Source organism: Cottoperca gobio, chromosome 3 (genome assembly GCF_900634415.1).
Source record: "Cottoperca gobio chromosome 3, fCotGob3.1, whole genome shotgun sequence".
Lineage (NCBI taxonomy): Eukaryota > Metazoa > Chordata > Actinopteri > Perciformes > Bovichtidae > Cottoperca > Cottoperca gobio.
The window spans coordinates 7,607,212-7,628,600 of record NC_041357.1 but is presented as its reverse complement, the minus strand read 5'-3'; the positions used below and the strand labels follow the sequence as shown (position 1 = coordinate 7,628,600).

Here is a 21,389-nt window from a genome sequence, read left to right as displayed (position 1 = left end):
AAGTCCACAATGAAAGCAACTGATTTCAGAAACAGGATTCTGGTGTAACGAGTCTGCATCACCTCCATGGATCCAGTCTTATGGTTGCGTATGAGCGGGGACCTCCTCTGAATGGTGATTGGCTCAGACAGCGGCACGGCGCGGTCGGTCTCATCTCGTGAGAGGTCCTCCATGCTGCCGGGGTCGGTCTGTTTCTGCCCGTTCTGAATGAGCAGAGAGAATAAGGAGAGAATACATATACTGCTATCTGCAGAACAAAAACACAGACACAATGTTTGAACGGGATTCTACCTGCCGTGCTACCTCTGCAGAAGCGGGCCTGAAGCCAAAGCCGGTTGGTGCGTTCTCTTCCTCCTCAACGCCTTTGACACCAGGGCTGAAGTGAAGCTCTACGTGGAAGCGTTCCTCAGAGGCCAGGTCCTTTAGGGGCAGGGATATTAGACATACCCTTTGTTAATGTTTCATTGTCATCTCCAATATGATACCTACATGAAATATTACATTTTCGTATATTGTATGTCGAAGAACATAAAATATTCTCCCAATTGTTACATTTTGTTTACGTTTTGCCAGCAGCCACACAATAACTTTGCCTGAACAAAAGTAACTATAAACTGGTAAAATTATTTAAACCACAGAGTTTAAAGAATAAGAAGAGGAGGGTACAAAGCTCAGTGAGCATTGGATGACAGCTTGTGATTCTTTCGGTTTTCAAGGACACATTTTGTTCCCAAACGTACTGAGGTTCAATGCTAATAACAGGCCAGTTTATGTAGCCGGTCCTTAAATTCTTATTAAGATTATCTCTACAGAGGGAAATTGTTGAGCAAGAATGAAGCGTATGTAGTGTCCCGTTCATTCATTTATTTAACCTTTAATTTACACATTGAGAACAAGTGCCCTCTTTACCTCTGCCGAGGAGGTTACGTTTTCGGTTCAGTTTGTCCGTTTCTCTGCAGGATTATGGAAAAACTACTGGACTGATTTGCATGAAACTTGGTAGAAGGGTGAAGCATGGACCAAGAGAGAATGCATTCAATTTGAGCAAAACCGAATCACAGGGCGAATAAACTCATCATTGTTTACCAATTGAAACAGACTGTGGAGGTCTGCACTATCCGAGCGCCCTTATAGTTTACAAGTGCGTAGAGTTTATACTTTTTAAACGTATACAAATGTAAACACCCAAAGACAGATGGACAGACGGTGGCTACCAGGACAATACAATGTCATGGAGGCCATGTGCCAAGGTGGCTATACATCAGTGGTCTTCACTATTTTTTACATGAGAGCCGCATTGATAGGACAAAGTCAATAGGAGCCACTTTTACCGCAAAGTATGAAAAGCTACATCCAGTCATAAAAAGCCTGTCTGCTTATTAATCTGTCATCTCACCCAGAACATACAATATGCAATGCAGCCAACCAATGCATTCATTAAAAGCAGGATTACCTTAATACTGGGATGATGTTGTCAAACTCTGCAAAACATTTCTGTTGAATCTCTTTCACAATTTATGAGACCGAGAAGGTTTCTTTTGCCCGAGCCAAAATACATGCGATCTCAAAAGATGCCTCAGTTAATCGTTCAGCTGTATTAGTTGTCCTGTGTACGAGCCTTTGTTGTCCAGAAAGAGAAGAAGAAAGCTGCTCTATTTTATTTTTATTTATTTACTAATTTCTCTTCCAGGTGCGTAAGTTTCGTTGAATAGTGGATGCGTCGTTTAGAAATGTGGCTCCAAATGACTTCTCTTGAAACCAGAGCGGGTTTGTTTGCACATTAAGCACGAAGGGTTCGACTTGTTGAGGACAAATAAAAACTCCTCTGTCCACTTGTCTTGAAATTTCCTTTGCTCGTCTTGTATGGCTCGTACCTTTCTTTTTTTAACGGGAGCAGCTGTTGTCTGTCCACAAACCACATCTCCAGCATCTTCCGCTCGACTTCCGCTGTGGTTTGATGCTCCAAAGCCAAATCTTAATTTCCCTCGTTTGTCAAGCTTTGTTTCTGTCCACCTGGTGTGCAACTATTATAAGAAATCGATCCATTTTACGTCCGTAGAAACACGCGCTAACTAGCATGAAATGGTGAAACGAGTCGACCGGAGCCAAGCTAACGCGAGTATGAAGTGCCAGGTTGGTCGTAGTATCCTCCAATTTAAATGTTCAAATTTAGCGATATAAATTATTTTTTAGCAAATGTCCATATTCATAAGCATGCTTATGATAACATATTTGTAATGAGCTTAAGTTGATTTATTTCTATACTAGCCCACCACGTATCTACCCGTCCAAGAGCACATTCACCATTGTAGTGCTGATAGACCACCAAAACGGGCAACTCCGCAGTGAGTCCGTGTTCCGCTGAGCAAGTTTAAATATCTTGTTTCTCGTCTATATTAGCATCTTTTATCAATTATTATTATCAATCATTTGTAGGCTAATAGAGCAGACACTTTCAGTGTTCTAATGTGTTATATGTAATAGCCCTGCTTGTTTTTAGTGTCTTTATAAATATCTGTATTGACTGCCATAATCATATCTATCACCCCTTTATTTAGCCCACTGCCACGCGAGCCACCAATTAAAGCTTGGCGAGCCGCAGGAGGCTCACGAGCCGCGCAATGAGTAACACTGCTGTACATAAACAAAGTTAATAAACAAGCCAACAAAAACACTACCTTATTGTTGTCCTCATACAGCATGATGACAATCTGAGTCATGTAGTTGAGTTCAGAGACAGCACTGAGGTAATCCATGGCACGCTTCCACTGCTGGTCCTTCTCCTCCTATCACAGACACAGACACAGACACAGACACAGACACAGACACAGACACACACACAGACACTTTTAACTTTAACCTGCATCTGAGAAACATTCAAAGTTGTGTAGTATTGATGTTTGATTGCTTACATCGAGCAAGCCTCCATAGCGGAAAATGCTGAGCAGGGAGTGGACGTGACTCTCACTCGTGAAATATAAACGTGTCCTGACATGGCGCCCAGGAGACATCACTCCGCGAGAGTACCTGCGGACAAGACACTGCTGTACTAGATGCTCCAAAATATTCTTATCAAGTCATCCATTCCCGTCATTTCCCATGTAAACAGCCTCGTATTGAATTAAATGTACTCACAGAGGGTGCAGTTTGTTGACAGACTCGTCCTCGTGGGTCCTCTGCAGGTCAAGCTGGATCTTTCTGACCAGTGGGAGGCAGTGGGTGTATGCTATGTCCAATTTCTCCACTCTATTTATGCCATATTCCTGCAAAAACACATAGAAATGAGCTAAACATACAACACAGCCCCTGAAGAGATAATACCTTTGGTAACTTTTGGGTGTAAATTCCTTGTTTCACAGTATATTAAACCAGTTCATTGGTCTCGAAGAAGTCACAGGGTGATGCGGAAGATAATGTTAAATGATATAGAACATTAGGTTAGATTTTATTTTCATTCATGCTTCAGCATAGTTACTATATTTTCATTTGCATAAATGTGAATGAAAGTCCAAATAATAAAACATTTTGTGCAGAAGTTAAATAATAAATCTAGCAACTCTACTTTCCTTCTCTCAGTTTATCTCTATTCAAAAAACTGAAACGATCCTTAACAATGTTTCTTTGCAGTAGACCAGATGTAACAGCCGTCGCCTCTCTACCTGAACTCCCTCCCCTCTCTCTCACCTGTGGGATGACGATGTCGGCCAAAGCTCGGGACAGTCTGAACAGCTCCAGTGTGTCCTCCAGGCCCAGAGTAGAGTTATGGATGACATCGTACTTCACACAGTCGTATATGTCAGGTATTTTACTGATGTCGTAGCGGCCGTTCTTCATGCGGAAGTCTCTCTCGAGTTTGGACCAGCGCTGCAGCATTAGCTCCAGTGTCTCACTGTGGTACAGCTGCAGGTCTGGTGAGAGAAAAGATTACTTAACATTACATGTGATAAACTAAAAATAAGTTGATTTTGATAGGAAGGCTTTTACAAACATCAAATATATATCTATCTACACATCAGGCATGCAAACTCATCAGGAGGATTTTCACTCACCAGCTGACTTGGGGTCTTCCATCCTCTTGCGGATCTGGGAGGTGAGGCTCTGAATGAGGGCGTAGACCTGGTCACATGTGGCCACTGGGTTCTCAACTATCTTCATTGAATTCACCAAAGAGTCACTAGAGGTCGGGGCCAGCTGTCACACACATACAAGAAGAAGAAAAGCACTTTAATGAAAAAGCCAATCACACAGGACAAACAAATAGTGACGGCGTTCACATAACAAAGACCTCAAAAGCCCAAAGCAGCTAAACCTTTGAAAAGTAATTAATCTGCAAACTGTTAGCTGAAGAATTACAATCCTTTCTGCTTTCATTATAACATGTTAGTAATCCTCTGAATGATCAAAGGAGATATGGTCACAGACAATTAGGCTGAAAGGTACCCCCGTCCGTCCGTCCGTCTCTAAGTATCATTCTCTCAGTCTAACGATTACTGTGGGAAACATTTGTCAAAGAAACATACGTTAATAAGTAGGTTTGTAGAGAAGTGAGAATACATTACTATTTAAAGATACAGTTTGGGAGGAGTAAGTGTAGTGGGGAGATTTTAAACATGCACACACACACACACACACACACACACACACACACACACACGCACGCACACACACACACAAAATAGTACGTGAGCCTGTGAGCAGCTCAACTTGTGCAATTGAATTAATTCACTGCAGGAAGATTTTTTGATCTACAGACTGAACTTGCAAAGTTGCATTTGTTAAATATTGTATCCAAAAACATCCACATAAAAAGGTCATGACATATGCTGCAAGACCTCACATGTGCTTCCTGTGTAAAACCCACTGGCTAACAACAGTTTTCTCCATGTTGTTTTCCTCCCTCTCTCCCTCACAGAGAAGACAAAAGGTCAGACGAGAGTGCTAAACACAGTGAGCTATTCACCCTGTCGAAATCCTCGTCGTTGAAGTCCCTGTCCTTCTGCAGAATCTCGTGGAGTCGGGCCTTGACGCGGTGCTGGCAGCTGCTCAGCGAGTCGCTGTCGTTGTCCAGCAGTCCGTTCATGTTGGCGCTCTTCACCATCTGCACCAGGATGGGTGTCAGCTCACCCTCCAGAGCCAGCAAACCCTGATCACACACACAAACGCATTAAAGATAAGATTAGATAATTTGTCAACCGTGTGTCCAATACTTTGATATCTTGCAAATGACAGAGCATGAGCTGCTGTACTGGGACTTAGAAAACAAAACATTTTGTGGCATGACTGATCTTGTTGACATGGAGTTATTTCTACACTAAATAAATATACAGTATCACACACATTTTGCCAAATAATATGGTAACACCTTAGTCTAACAGTCATTACAAATCAACAGCCGACAGTAGTGGACGTCACTCAGCAGTCACTTCTCATCTGAAGAAGCTGTGAATATCTAAAAGACAAATATTACGAAGTCCTTTGAGGGTCTGCAGGAGGCGCTGATTTCTTTCTATTCAACTAAGAAGTTGATCCCAGCTTCTTTTAACTACAATGTGTGTTCTATTTATTCTAGACTTACACAGCTGAAAGCATTCCTGTAGACAAAGATGCACCTCCTGTAATTGTAAATGAAATATGTAACCGCTTGGTGGTTACAAGAAGTTCAAAGGCTTCACCTGGCCGTAGTTTGAATCCTTGTTGTTTGCATCACCGACGATGCCGAGCAACAGCAAAGAAATGTCCATCTTGTATGGAGCTCTTCGAACACTCGAATACTACACACCTTTGCAAAAGCTGCTGCCGTCATCTGCACCCGGCCTTCATCGGACGCATATATCTTCAGGTCGTGCCTGTAGGTGCTATGTAACCGCAGTAACCCACAGCCTGGAAATCCAGCATAGTCTCCTACAGAAACATAGTGCCAACAACAACGTGAGTGAATACGCAGACACAGATGTTGCTGGTTAAAAAGTCAAGCACAGTTTGTGATCAGATGACACCACCTGAATACAAACTGACTGGGATCTCTTCCTTCATAGACATCTACCGCGTTTGAACAACAAATACCGGAACGCTTTGCACCTCTGCGACACATTTGTAACTGAAGTAAAACATCCTGGGATTGTTTGCTTTAATGAAGAGTGTCACTTTCCTTGTCCAGGTTATATTTGTTCACTTCTCTGTCCTAACATCTCATGTTCTCTGGCAAGAGAGCCAAAACATCCTTTATGCGTTTTTACTTTTAAATCCTCATATTCCCTTTTTTCTCTCTTTTCTATAAAGCCAGAGTTCGACTCCATCACTGTGATATCTTGTTTCCTTTGGTTAAAGTCACTCCTTTGATCTGTAATATGTGCACATGTACTGTCCTGAAGAGCCCCACTGTGTTAGAACAGACGTAAGTAATGAGAACAGCAGAAATAAAGAGATGAGCTGTGTGTAGGCAGCACACATTTAAAATACAAAATTATTTTAAGATAGTTCATTAAATAAATGTGTATAACAACATGTTTTACACACTATAAATACCCTATGTTGAAGCATCAATCTATATGTGTATGTGATAATAAACATTAATACAATTTGTTTATGTGGATTTTCCTGAAACACAGAAATTAAATGGTACTTCTGACCCACTTGTGACCCTCTTCGCGTTCTGACCTCATATGGATCAGTAGCTATTCGCTGTAGTGGCACAATAAGCAATTAAAAGTGTCAAGTATGAGGCCACAGCCTCTTGTTGTAGTAACAACAGCAGTGATGATGGTGGTTTGCATGTGAAGCCGTTTCTGTGCTTGTGAATTTACTGCATTTGTTGCTGATGATTTAACTTTTATATCATCTCCTTGACCAACAAAATACATACTTATACGATCCTGGAGGGGCAAGTGGTCAAAGGTGTTTTTAAATTACAGCTAGAGGAATGAAATACTACATGATGTTTTTTCAATAGAAAAACATGCCGTGTGTCTCACCTTGACCTCCGGGGTACATACAGCGGAAAGCCCTTCCCAGCTCCTCAGCCTGAACTCTGCCAGCAGGAGTCAGCTCTCCTCCCCACTTCAGCACCAGCAGCAGAGATGGACCTTCCTTACGCGTGTCTGAAAACCAAATCCAGAGGATCCAAGTTCACACTCGCTTCAGTATTTTGACCTGCTTATGCTTGAAACATGTGCTTTTAATTTCTTCCTACCTTCTTCCTCACTTGAGGTTTTAGGCTGCCCATGGGGCAGGTAAGTTAGTTGCACTTTTCTGTTGATCCCCGAGAAATGGCCATACCTTCATTAGCAAGAACACAAAACAAATCTGGAGTCATTAAAAGCCAAAGCTTGGATGGATAAACATCATTCTATACCTTCTTTTACCTCGGTTAACAAAATGTGGGACTTGCCCTTACTAATGATAACGTTGGGCATGAGAATTCCCTTTGATACATGTTGTGCCTTCATAATCTGGGCATATAACAACGTTTGACAAAAACAATTGCCCTAATGTTTCTTCTGCGTAGAGGCTGTTTACAGGACATACACGGCAGACATAACACATCAAAGGTTCTTGGATTTGTGTACGGCAGATGGTGACCTTTTAAAAACTCATTTGTCACTGATAAGCACGGGAGGAAGCCAAAGACACTTAGGAAACTCTGTCCCAACCACTTTCAGTAAATTCAACAGGATGGTGAGCTCCAGAAAGCGAGGCTATGCAAGTCAGTGAACAAATACAAAATCATCTTATTAATACTCATTTTAAAATAAACTTAATCATTGGAGTTATTGCACAGTTTCCAAGTTCTCTAAACCACCAGTATGCATTACAAAATCTGTCATTCCTTTTTGCAGTCCATCAATTTGATGAAACAACCTAGAAATGAACTAAATGAATATGAGATTGGGGACTAATGCTCAATAAAGTAACACTTCACTTCACTCACATTTCCAGAACAGTCTTCAGCTGCTCCAGTTTGGACTTCTTCTCTTCTATCTCGCAGTCATTGTGCTGTCCCAGTTCTGCTAACAACTGGCGTGTGATGTCCAGCACCTCCTGTTCAGGGTCAGAGTAACAAGCGGTCAGAGATCTCGCACATAAAGTTAATCACACAAAGGCTGGGAGATATGTGCGTTAGGCATTACAAGGTCAAACCTACTTAACCTTTGTCTGACTTATTGTTACCTGCAGTTGTTTTGGCTTCTTCAGCTTTAATTTCCCAGTTTTGTATCCTCCATATTTTTCAAATAGATCAAAGAACCTGGATGAATCAGAGACAAACTTCTAATTAATGAAAAGTCTTTCTACTGACTTTGTAGTGAAACGGAAGGCAAGAACAGAGATGTCCTACATGGGGTTGCGAACTTCCATCTTCATCTTCTGTTTGGGCGTTCTGTCTCCGTGTCGGATGACAGCGATGACACAGCGTAGCTCCATCCTGAGGAGTGCAAGAGTAAGTTAACATCAACAGTAACATCCCATAAATGGACTGTTGTGTCCGTTTGACTGAGACCTTGAAAAATGTTACATTTTACAAAACAAATTTAAGACACAAAGCGATGCAATACAACTTAATAATATTTATGTCTGCGGTGCTGATGTCAAAAGGTAACTTCACATACTGCTTAAATTAACTAATGTTCTGACTCACATGGTCCCTGACGTAGTGGGAACAATAGGGATGTCCTCTGCCTCAGTAGGGATGGACCAAGGAATCTGAAACTGAGGAGCCAGCTCACGCATCACGATGTTCCTAAAGAGCCATGAAGACACACAACTAGTCAGCCGATCTGAACGAGAAACAAACCAAAGCAACTTTAGGAGAAAATGGTTTAAAGAATGACAACAAATTAATGTGGTACCCGAGGATCTTGGCGCAGTCGTCATAGTACTTCATTGAGTTCTTCACAAAACTGAAACCATTGACATCACACACATAGGAGTGTCCATTGGCTCGGAGAAGATCGAAGCCACACACGGTTTGCTGCAGTGAGAGGAGGACACAGTTCACACTCCACAACGAAGGAAACAGTAAACTGGGACAAACCAGACTTCTTCAAGACAAAGCCTTTGCTCACCTTGAATGCTAGGCAGACCTTCCGGGCCACCAGTTTCTCCATGGCTGAGAGCATGACGGGGTAGCGGACCTCCTTCCCCTCGCTGTCTCTCTCCACCTTCCCGTCCAGAGCAGGGGACTTCCGAGCCTCAGCATGAGCGTAGTCAGGGCCCACAGTGTACACCTGAGGGCACATGAAGCATCGCCAGACGTCCTCTCAGTCACTCTCAATCTAAAAGTTAATTCTGTGGGTTGCACTGACTAAACTTATTGTCCCAAAACACAAAGATGACCATAATAGAGCTGTGAAGTGTAAGAAGTACTTTCCCCATTCTGTATGACCATTTTAAATGTTTCTTCAAACAATATCCACAATGTTACTCAACATAGAAACACAGAACTCTGCCGGATGAAATTGAGACCGAAGTTTATGATAGTTTTAATTACTTCAACTTTGTTTGAGAAATAATGTGTTTGCCACAAGTATATTGTGGTGGACAGCTCTAAATTCTACCACACACGAGCTTTGGGCGTGGCTGCCAGGAATAGGACGGCAGTCAGAGGTGCAAATCAAAGTTCAAAACACTTTGTTGATGCAGTTGAGGACAAAACATGTTGCAGCAGTTGATGAATTCATCCACATTTGACCTGGAATTAAAAAACAAATGGATTTTGTTTAAAATGTTTTCAACACTGTAGTCTTACCATGCTAGGCGAGGTGATTGGGTGTTTTTTGCTGCAGCTTGGCTCTTTATGTAAACAGGCTTGTGCTTACCACTATAGATCATAGAACCAGATATTTGGAAAGGCCGTTGTTGTCTTGTGTACTGATGATTCAAAGGGCAGTTTCATGCCGATCCAATGGGGAAAATAAATGGTCTACAAAAGGGCCGCCTGAAATTCTAATCAACACTCAGTCCATACTGTACCTTAACATCGGTGCCATCTGTTGGCATGAACTCTTCATAGATGTAAGAGCCCGTCTTCCTCACGCTGCTCTCTGGTGAGTACACACTGCTCCGGCTCCCGATCTACACAAATCCCACAGTGAGTGAAAAATGTTGTCATTCTGAAAAACACAGCTGTTTCTCCCCAGTGCAACCATGCACTCTGAATCGTCTCAATAACATCCATCATTAAAGGACACAGTGTTTTTGATTTATGATGACGCTCTTTCTCTGGCAGAGCAACAGACTCATGTATCATTACATAACAAGCCATTACGTGGTGCAGACTGATGCCTGGTGTCTTTGAGTCTGTTCTGTTGTTTTAGCTACAACGCTAACAATCAAAGGCAGAATGAGTTGGATTTGTTGCCCTGACCACTGTTAGGGATAGGGTGCTCACCAGTGGGTAAAAGCCAACACCAGATTCCCTCTCATCTAAAACGAGCTTTGACTTCTTGGCGTTTCACCTCCCTATATTTGCGTCTTTCCAGCGTTGTGTCCGCAATTTTCATTGCATTCTCTTAGATGCATGCACACAACCTCGCACCTAGTTCCTACGTTTTTATAGATGTTGATGCCCAGAAACGACCCGAAAGTTAATAAAAAAAATTTTTTTAGCCAGCCACATAGATTACCATTGTTTATTTGCTTACCAGAAAACTGCTGATACAGCCAGCGCCACACACTTCTAGTGGGTCATAAATGCTGATTGAGAGGGATTCTTTTTGTATTACTTTATACAGTACTTAGTTTTTTTAGGAAAATCCTACTAATTCTGTGTTTATGTATTAATGAAGTGGTTGTTGAAAGTGGTCATTATGGCAACAGTAATCTGGTGTTGACGGGACAGTTTTCGGATGTTGCAGGACATGTGATTTTTGGATTTCTTTTGTTATCAGATGCCAGTTTCATCCCATCTTGCCACCAATTATTTAACTTAAGTAGTGTTGCATTATAGACTGAAAAACAAGCCACAATGGCCAAAACAAGGACCTTTCTGAAAAGTCGCTGGCTGCCACCGCCAGCAGAGGTGGGGTAGTAGATGTAGACGTTGTGGTCCTCAGCGCAGACAGGCTTCTCAACAAAAGGCTTTTGGAATATCTCTCCGTTCACCTCCACGTGGTCCTCTCCTTCCACCAGGTTACACTCTGAGACACACAGAGAAAATGCTTCTGTAAGCCCCTTATCATTAACCCTTAAAATATACATAGATGACACTTGCAGACTGACCATCTGGTTTATCTGGGTCACGGTTCAGCACAGCATAGCGCGGTAGATCAATCCCTTCCTCCTGCAGGATGCGATACACTTCTCTCCTGTTGAAAATAACCCAACATAAATAAATAAACAATGGTTATTTTATTCTCAACCTCACTTTGCTTCGCATGCATAATTTTCACCAAACACTGGATGTGTAAGTACCTGTCCTGTATGTAGTACTGCATGTTCAGGTCATTGAGGAGCATAGGGTTTCTCAGTTTGGCATAGCTCACCGCCTTGTCCAGCGGGAATCCTGGTTTACATGCAGAGAAATGATTCAATAAATAAAGCTCATAGAAAATATGATGTTGATAATAAGGGGAAACGAGTTCAGAGTTATGGCTACTGAGACGTTGTTAGAGAAAACAGAACCACTCTGAACATAATGCTCACATTGTATTACAAGACAGGCTGGCACTCAGTGAGTGTGTAAATGCTGGGCAGTTGGTAAGAAGCCCATGTGATCACACAGACAGCAGTTTTCCGCAGCTAAATCTTTGCCACCCCAAAAAAAGAAAGAAGAAGAAACAAAAAAAATCACAAATAAAAAAGAGTAGTTACTGGATGTAACTTCAGTTCAATGTGTGCGACAACTACAAAGAGAGGAAGAAGAAGGGCGATGGCACGAGAGATGTGACCCATGACCAGATTATCATAGTTTATAAAAGGACACAGACATTTCATACACGAGACGTAACCACATTCGTTCTGCGTGTTTCATACTTGCACTCTTTCTTGTTCACATGAGTGTGCTCTTCCTCTCTCCCTCGGGTAATACAATACGTTTAAAGGTTATTAAATTAAAAACGATCTAAACCTCCAAACCAGATCACACATCCTATTGTACAAATCTCCCACAAGTGTACAGCGGCAGTAAAATCAGTTACCATCTGTAACGCTATAGCTGATCGATTGAACTCTCTCCAGGGCTCTGTCTGACAGTCTGTTACTTGGATTTAGTGAGAAACTTGAAAAACTTCTAAAACACGTAAATGTTTTTGACCACAATAGAGTCTGCGTCACAAGGAAGCAAACAGTGGTCGAATACATATAATTATAATTCAAAACAAAGCAAATGCTCTTCCCGGCCTCACTACAAATCCTTGTGTACTACACATATAGCCTTTATCCCACGCAAATATGCAACATGTGCATGTAGATTTATTAGATTTTGTTTGATACAGCTTTTTAATCGGGACATCGATATCGCCTCTGTAGGAAACAAATTAAACATAATTCAGATATAATAAAGACCCACAGAGATCACTATGTATGCCTGTATATGTGTGTATGCGTGTGTGTTTTGTACCCTTGGAGTGGAAGGAGATGAGGCAGTCACAGAGAGGCCATTTGTCCACGGTCTCATTGAGGATGGCGTCCTCGGGGAAGATGACCACAGTGATGTACTCGAACTTACACAGCCTCTCCAGGATCTGGGTCATTGGCTTAGACTTGGACTTCTTCATCATGCAGCAGATCCCTACAACAATCTGTCGCTCCGGGGGCTGAACAAGAAAAAGAGAGTGGGAGGGCAACATTTCAACAATCTGTCTGAGGAAGCAAGAGAGACAATGAGAGCTTTTCCCAAGAATCTCCCATAAAAGCTCATGCTGAAGAAGTGACTGAAATAGATTGCTGTAGTGGGGAGACATTTGTTGAACATTTGATAGCACCATCCAGTCTTTAAAGGTTATTTTGTTCCAACATGTACACTACAATGACTTGTCTCGTTTGTAGCCCAACGCTCCAGTCTGTTAACTACTATAAAGCTGACTAATTCACCAAAGCAACCAATGTTAACTTGCAGTGGCTATACACTACACTAGTTATTTGCAACAAGACTATTGACTGGCTCCGAGCGAACAGTCACATTCAGTCCGTTTGGATAGATTTCTCCTGAAGTTGGTGTACAATATACAAATCATCTGGTTTTTGGTCGACATCGCAACAAGAAATAATCACTGCGGGAGAAAAGGTGAGATGTGATAGTTTGTTTTAAAATATATATATTAATCAAATGAGATGAACACAAAGTAGACTAAATAAGTGAGTTTCCACTGATGAGCTGAGTATTTGTAAAATTCAGATACTTCTGTGCTGTGTATGAATGTCTGTCCTCTAACTGTCTGATCAGTGTCTTCTATCTCTAGTATAGTTAAATAATGAAGCCATAAAGCCAAAATAAGGTTGGGTGTATGTGAAGAGTAGACGCATTCTGCATAACCTGGTTTCTCTGAGTAACCAAGTTACTGAAGTCCAGGTAAACGCACTGAACACCTCATTAAAAAGTTGATCTGAGTGAAATGATCTGGTCCCAGTTAAATCCCTACAGACATTAACCATATCTGTTGAGCTCTTTTGAGAACACCATGCTGCTTTCTTTATAAGTTATAGAAACACTTTCACTCAAAAAGTGATGAGCTCCACCATGGCCACCAAGGGTTCACGACATTAACTGAAAGCCTTCTACTGGTGACTCAACATATCATTCATTTATAATCTGAAGCTTTAGAGGAGGAATATATGATAGTAAAGAGGTTATGTAGTTTAACATCCCACCGAGTCTGCGTCTTCGTCGTCCTCATACAGCTCCATGTCTGTCCTCATGCTATCTTCCAGGACCTCGCTCTCATCCTCCTCGCAGCCCACGAAGAATCTGGGAGCGCCACGCCGGCTCTCGCCCGGGCTGTTGGTCTCTGACATCACAGTCCCCCGCGGCAGCCCTCAGTGTCCCACCGCACCATCGTACACCAACACACCGCCAGAGCGGGCCGTCGATGGGAGTGCGCGAGGCCTGGGGAGAGGGACAGGTCCACTCTGCCTGGGCTGGAGAGCAGAGCTGGTAGATGAAGGTGTGTGAGGCAGAGGAGCAAAATCAGACTGAAAGAGGAGCACTCAAACCTCAAAGGTTATGTGAGAGAGGGTGGTGCTGGTCAGTCCTCTGTAATGATGCCGTTACTCAAGTTTCTAATTTTTCATTTAGCTAATTCACATCTCATATGACTGGCTTGGGTTTCTCAAAAGTCTTCAGCAAGTCTTGGAGGCTGCAGCTCCAATTATCTGATGACAGTCTTGGCCTCCATTTGTATGCAAGACTGACAGTCCTACAAGAGAAACAAAACAATCAACATTATTCATGTATATTTTGCTTCATGGTGTTGAGTAATATTTTGCATTGCCCCTAATCAAAGTTACAGTCTCACTGCGCTCCCAATAGCCATACTATAAATATACTGCACACTCATCATCCATGTTTGTTTACACATGGGACTTGAGGAAAGGAAATTATGTGTGCACATGTTGGTGCATTTTACCAAACTACACCTAATGTTAAAATCTTTAAAGCCATACAGGTAGACGTAGCGGGCACAATTTCTGTGAATAGCACCTCCATGAGATACAATGTTTGGCAAACAGTGTATATCATCTTTCACTGCTTCTATTTTGGATAACGTTAGTCAGACTTGTAAGTCGAGACATTTGGTGGATTATTATTAAGTCTTAACAAATGTCATATTTAGGCTATTGTTTTCTTCTACATTTAATTTAAAAAAAGGTAAATGAATAAATAAATAAAAACGTTTCAGTGCGATGGTTTCTTTCCAACACACTCTCATTATGCCAAGCTGTGTGGGTAATTTTGGTCTTTCAGCTAAAAAAAGAATACCATGTCTGGCATTGCAAATCACAGCCAATATACCATCATTTTAAGCAGAAATGGTCGTGTGCTTGAACAATAATTACCTCCAGCACTTACTCTACTGTTACACATTTAACCCTGACACTGCAGTCTGGTGCCGCAAAACAGCAGGGGCATCAGCTCTGATCTGCATTTCCATCACCACTAAACATTAGCCCGTCATAGAGACAGGACAGGCTAAAGACCACATGTCGTACTGTACACAAACAACCACAACTACTCATTACTCTCTGGCACGCTATAAGACACCCATCTGATCAACAAGACGTTTCACCATCAGGCACAGTCACTCAAGGGTCAAGGCTGACTATTTGCAGTGGAAAATATTGTTATGAGCATAAGCAGCCTAGAAGGGGTCCAAATGAGATAATAAACAAACACAAAGCTGTCCAAAGCCTTGGGGATCGCAAGCTGAGGGAACACAAGTAAGACTGCAAAAAGACAAAGTTCCCTCCACAGAATTTGCCAGTTTAGTTGAAGGTCCCCGTGACCTTAAAGGCGCAGTTCTCAGCTAATCTTCCTGGGATTCACAAATAATAGTAAAGCATGTGTGTAACATGTAACAAAAATGTTTAGTTTAATTATTAGGTCAGTCAAAAGAAAATGTATTGCAACTATTTTGATAATAGTGCACAGATTAATCGATAATACAAACTATTTGAACATTAAACTAACATCAGTTCAAAGAACCCTTTGTGTGACTGAAGAAGTAGTTAAGCATGCGGCTGTCAGCCACCTATTGAATGTTCTTGGGAAAGGATCATTAAAGGTTATGTGATAGACAGTTGTGTTAGATAAATATATTTTGTGAGGAGTTATCTTTCCATCTAAACATAGTTATTACTAAAGTATCATGATTGATGTCAGTCACATCTGTGCACATGCATTTAAGGCAATGGAAATAAGAAAACAGGGGTCTGTTAAGCATTAGCCTACTACATTATAAATGTTTAACTGTTGCCTGGAGCCACATACAGAAATTCATTCTGACTCCCATTTTGGCGCCGAGTTGATTTAAAATAAACTCTTTCCATGCCTAAATGGATTAGTGTTTCAGAGCTTGAGCATTAGTTAATCTCTTCTATTACACCTTCTTACTCAAGCCACGAGCAGGGCAATAGCTCGCACTGAAGACGCTGAGGTCATGTCCTCTTTATTTTTTATGGGACTTTGGGGGTTTAGGTGACCCTGGGTGCAGTTTACATACACATGGTTGTTGTGGAGTGACAACCCTGTATCCCCATTGTGTCAACTTTTAAAAGGAGCTACATCTCGCTTAAACCTTCATCAAAATGCATTTTTAACACAATCCAGTTTTGAAAGAGGTTTAATAACTTAAGAGACACGGACGCAGAAAAGGAAAGTAATTTTTTTGTTATTATCGATTAATTCACCTATTATTTCCTAGATTCATTAATTGTTCAGTCAATAAAATATCAGAACATACCGCTGTTTACCAGAGCCAAAGTTAATGTTTTGTCCAACCAACAGTCAAACATCCAAAGATATTACATTTACAATGATATAAAAACGGAAAAAAATAAGTCGCATATCTTAAAATTTGAGAAACTGGAATCAGAAATGTTTGATGTTCTTTGACTTAAAAAAAATACTTTACCAATTGATCTATTACCAAAACAGTTGGTGATTCCTTCTTTTTCAATGGAATAATCACATTTTTGTTTTTTTATATAAGCTGATATGACAATATAGTAAAACGCAGTTATATAACTCACTTCATCTCATAAATAATTATAATAACTTCCTGAGCTTCCGGATATCTATTGCACCACATAATTCATAAACTTTCCCTTTTCCTCAATTTCTGCTTTCTCAACCACCACCTCTACACCTTGAAGCAGATGACTCAGGACTCCTTGCTGGGGCAGGCTCAGACACCTCCTGCAGTGTGTGTCACTGGATCTGAACCACCCCCCCCTCCCCCATCTCATTCATGGGCAACAGAACCTTGTTTAATTGTAGGTTATTAAGGAGACAACGTTTCCAATATATTTTACCTGACAGTTAAGATTGCCATCGGAACAGACTGAAGCGGATGTGTGGGCGGACATTTCTTGCCAAACCTTGATTTTCAAATAGCCATGTGATGAACCACACTGACGTGGATAACCTCCGTTCTTCTTTTTAAAGGATGATACCAATCATTTCTATACTTTGTGTCTTTACTTTTGACTATTTTGAAGAATAATAAATTAAAGATTTCACCTCTTCATATTTACTCCTTGCAGTGTGGAAAAGGCTTTCAGAAAACAGTGTTTCAACAGTCTGTACATGCAAGGGAACTGATGCCGTGAAATGATTAAGAACAAATGTTTTCAAATATAATCAAATGTAGAGTTGCAACTAACAGACATCTATTACAGATTAATCGGCTAATCAATTGGTCTAAAAATAGTTTTGAAAGGATTGTGAAGAACGTCCATGACAAGATGACATGTTCTAAATGCATTGTTTTGTACGACAGTCCAAAACAACATACATGATATTTTTAGTATCACATCAGACGAAGAGAAGCAGGAAATCCTAATGAATGAATGAAAAAAACTTGAAAAGTCAACACTTAAGCAATGAATCGATTAACAACAGGTAGTGTTACATTTCCTGTCATCAACTAATAGACTAATCATCTAATTGTTTCTGCTCTAAATCAAATCACGCATTAATCTACATTGTTAGATCGTATTTGGTGTTTGTTCAAAATGTTCTGTAGAGAGAGAAGGGGAAGTGAAGATTACAATTAGGAGGCTTGGACTAATAACCTCAGTATTTCTAAAATCCTGGCTTTGGACCTGCTGTACAGTAAGCATAATCTTTTCCTTACACGATTTCTGAAGGGAAAAGAAACACACCTCAGTTACACAAATACACAATTACATGGAGAAAAACAATAATACATGCACCTGATGTTCCGAATGGAAAGGGGCTGACATGTTTAACTGTATGAATTAAGGTCACAGGGCGGGATGTTAAACTGAACTAAAAATACTTATACAGCAACTAGGCGTTGACGGGATGGTTAACGCTAACCTATACCACAGGTTGTTGTTACCGTTACATCGATACGTTACCGCAACAAGTCCATCATGTTCAATTGTATAACTTAGAAAATGGATGCTAGAAAGGGAACACGTAGATATTTTTTAAACGTTAGGCTAACCAAAATAATAAAACAATTGAATGGCAATCTTAGTATATAAAACGAATCTGAATTGCCAACCACAGATAGTTGAATTTAAGAATAACGTTATGTGGCGTTAGCTCGTGTTAATATTAGCAGTGTAAAACACATTTAGCCAACGTTAGCTAATGTTAGCATTCAGCTAACAACTACCCCGAACGGTCGGCAATGTAAACAAGTCTTCCAGTGCCATTTTGTCCGCATTTGAAGCAAATACCAACTGTCTGTGCAAGTATTATTGTTAAGGCTTACAACTGGAAGCGTGTCGATAATATTTCCGTTACCAGCGAGTCACATTAAATAATGAACTCACAGTGTGGCTGGAAGGTTTGCACCGCTGCCATCAGCTCGCTTCCTTTACTCTTGACAGTTTGCATGTAAAACCAACCTTATTTTTTCCAGTTTGACGCACTGGTGATCGACGTCCAACACAACCAATAGGAGATGAGGACGACTTCGTGAAGGCGTAACAGTAAACAGAAAAAGCACATTAGCCAATAAGCAACGAGCAAAGTCAGTTCGCGTGCAAAACAATATCCCAAGGAGGATAGGCGTTAGCAGCCTCTAGCGATGAAACTGAGAAAATAATTAGTTTTATTTATTTATTTAATTTAATTTGTTTGGTTTATTTGACACCTACAGCTACATTACATATTGAGATGTTGCATTCCCTATAATAACAATAAAATACAATGTGTTCTCGTTATTATTACACTAACATTAAGTTTCTGCTTTCACAGAAATGCATCATCATATTAACATAGACAGGGGCCAATCTGCTGATCAATTAGTACTTTATTGCCATAACACATAACCATAACATAACAGTTGTCTTCAGTCCCTCCTAAATCACATAACAAACTTTTTATTAAATTCTGCTTCACTTGAGGTTCTTCACCAATGGTGTTTTATATGAGTTGTATATGAAACAACAGACCATCCTTCCTTTTGAAAAAGAAACCACTTGCCCAGAATATTACACTGTAGTCTTTTCAGACATTTCACAAGTATGTTCCAAAGCAGAATAGTTTTTTTAGGTTTGGTACTATATTTTGAAGCTAACACTTTTGAAATGTTACTTAGAATTTCTACAGTGTGGTATTGCTACTTACTTTTACGTAAGTATAAGATTGGAGTGCTACTTCTTCCATCACTGTGTTACAGTTACCACTTAAAAAACCCAGGAGCAAATATTGCTTTTGCTTGAAAAGCATCTACAGCAACTATTATCAGTACTGCTGGTAAACTTCAATGTTTGTATTGTTTTGCATAAATCCAACAACAGGTAATTGTGTGGCCAGTTTTTCTACTGAAACTCAGCATTTTTTAAAAGGTGATCCTACCCTCCTTCAATAGAGAGTCAGCAGAGCAAACGACCCGCCTGCTGCTGATGTAAGGGCCAACATTGACGTAAGCGGGTCCCTTCCCTGTTCAGACCAGAGTCTGTTGGACCACCGCACCACCCTGACCGGTACATGCCTGTGTGCAGGCCAGGTCATAGTGGGCCGCTATGCTGCTTATGAAAAGATCATTTTACAAACAGCAGGGAGCTAAACAAGGCGCTTCTATAATCACACTGCACACGGAGCAGACCCACTTGGGCAAATATTGTCAATATATAAATGAACAAACCTTCACGGCATAAGATTTTCTTTTAAACAAGCTACAATTTGAATATGTTAAATATGTTGTTTGTATTGCATCACCTCAGCTTGTATGCACTTGAAATGAATATAGAATTTCAGCCAGATTTATCTTAACTATGCCCGTCTTCTCCTTGCAGCTCCTGCCACAAAGAGCCTCTGTGAGGAGGAGGTCCGCTGCTGCCCTCCACCCTCATATGGCTTCCATTTTCCAAAGCCAAGGGTGTTACACTCTCTGCAACTTACAGCAGCAGGTCAGACTAGGACAAGGAGGCTTATTATGAATGCAGTTCTTCAGTCTCTGCACCTCTGGTCTCTAGGCCCCTGCTGTTAATAGCACTAAGTTGTTCCTTAACTGCCCAACTGATAAATGTGGACGCAGCCATGTGGCAAGACTCAGTTTGTATGTTAAGGTGTGGCATGTGGAAATTTCCACATGAGGATCAATTAATTGCTTCATATCATTCTCTTTAACATGTGCACGTGTGTATAGCAGTCCATGGGGTTGGTTTGATATTTGAGAATAAGTCTGGTGATATTCTATAGTTTTCATACTGTCAATTACTTCCATGAAAAGATGAAAACCAACAATGAACTGATCCTAGAAATATGTATTTTCTGTGTATACAAAGCCTGATAAATGTTATTCTTCTTTGTTGATGTTGTCCCAAAACTAATACACACACAAACAAACACAAATAAAGACAACAAAAAATGATTGGACGAAGGGATTTCATAAACCAGCCAGGGAAACTCTATGTTTCCTACCATCTCTTTTTTATTTGATTTATTATTCATTTATTTATTCCTTGCCTCACTCCCCCTGTGGCTCCTCTACACTTGCATACACACTCACAAGAACCCAACACATTTCACTAATACACACACCCCACACCATAAGACCGCCACGATAATCTTGTCATTTCACGCAGTGTGTTAAGCTTTGTCTTGTCTAGTCTCACCTCATGTTTCGCTTCACAAAAAAACAACCCAAATAAAGCCCAGTGACAACGCATTAATGAGCCACACCACTGACATGTTTCTTAATTACAATGAATGTGAGCACTGCGCTTTATTTTGAGTCAATCCCACGTACACCATCCTGCTGCTTTGCTCTGTTTTTAGGAAATGATTTCGCCTTTAGAGTTTCCGTTCGTTCACTTCACATCAGAAGATGAAGGGAAATAATGGTTATGTGGTTTGTCAACAAAAAGGGAAAACAATTCTGTTGTTTTCACACCTCAGAGTGAACAAGGTGCTTCTCAGATATATTCTGAAAAAAGTTATTTTCAGATTTATTCACACCCTTACAACTTAATTTAAAATGTATCTTAGCAGGGTGAAGATCTCTTCTGAAGGCATCTGAATCACTTTTCATCGCTGTGTTGTCTAAAACCGATATGTAAGGGACAATACTTGCATTGTGTGATCAGGTGTATTGAGACACAAAACATGCAGAAATGGAAGTAAGCTGTGCTGGGTCACACTACTCTTAGATCTTTGCTTAACCATCACACTATCCCACACTTCTATCACAAGTTTTCATATATCTTCTACATGTAAAGTTCATTAACACTGCATTGCGTGTAATTAATCCCTGAAG

General features: G+C 40.7%; 1 protein-coding gene across 14 annotated transcripts in view; it reads right to left on the bottom strand.

Annotated features, from left to right (window-relative positions):
• The window catches only part of ppip5k1a (diphosphoinositol pentakisphosphate kinase 1a), a 30,251-nt gene extending 11,702 nt beyond the window's left edge, over positions 1-18,549 (bottom strand). For 9 of the 14 annotated variants that reach the window (XM_029428475.1, XM_029428477.1, XM_029428473.1 and 6 more), the window contains exons 1-24: positions 18,457-18,549; positions 13,804-14,348; positions 12,554-12,749; positions 11,407-11,497; positions 11,215-11,300; positions 10,978-11,132; positions 9,967-10,068; positions 9,060-9,221; positions 8,844-8,965; positions 8,633-8,734; positions 8,333-8,419; positions 8,167-8,242; positions 7,928-8,037; positions 7,190-7,275; positions 6,972-7,097; positions 5,780-5,901; positions 4,961-5,143; positions 4,050-4,191; positions 3,685-3,908; positions 3,136-3,263; positions 2,913-3,027; positions 2,679-2,786; positions 292-420; positions 63-203 (exon numbers count right to left, since the gene is read on the bottom strand). In XM_029428475.1, the coding sequence (XP_029284335.1) occupies positions 63-203; positions 292-420; positions 2,679-2,786; positions 2,913-3,027; positions 3,136-3,263; positions 3,685-3,908; positions 4,050-4,191; positions 4,961-5,143; positions 5,780-5,901; positions 6,972-7,097; positions 7,190-7,275; positions 7,928-8,037; positions 8,167-8,242; positions 8,333-8,419; positions 8,633-8,734; positions 8,844-8,965; positions 9,060-9,221; positions 9,967-10,068; positions 10,978-11,132; positions 11,215-11,300; positions 11,407-11,497; positions 12,554-12,749; positions 13,804-13,947 (2,937 nt within the window). In that variant the 5' untranslated portion in view covers positions 13,948-14,348; positions 18,457-18,549. Of the gene's footprint in view, positions 1-62; positions 204-291; positions 421-2,678; positions 2,787-2,912; positions 3,028-3,135; positions 3,264-3,684; positions 3,909-4,049; positions 4,192-4,960; positions 5,144-5,779; positions 5,902-6,971; positions 7,098-7,189; positions 7,276-7,927; positions 8,038-8,166; positions 8,243-8,332; positions 8,420-8,632; positions 8,735-8,843; positions 8,966-9,059; positions 9,222-9,966; positions 10,069-10,977; positions 11,133-11,214; positions 11,301-11,406; positions 11,498-12,553; positions 12,750-13,803; positions 14,349-16,962; positions 17,099-18,456 lie in introns of those variants that run through there. The other 5 variants (XM_029428479.1, XM_029428474.1, XM_029428481.1 and 2 more) reach the window with 2 other exon arrangements.
• Positions 18,550-21,389: the final 2,840 nt, after the last annotated feature.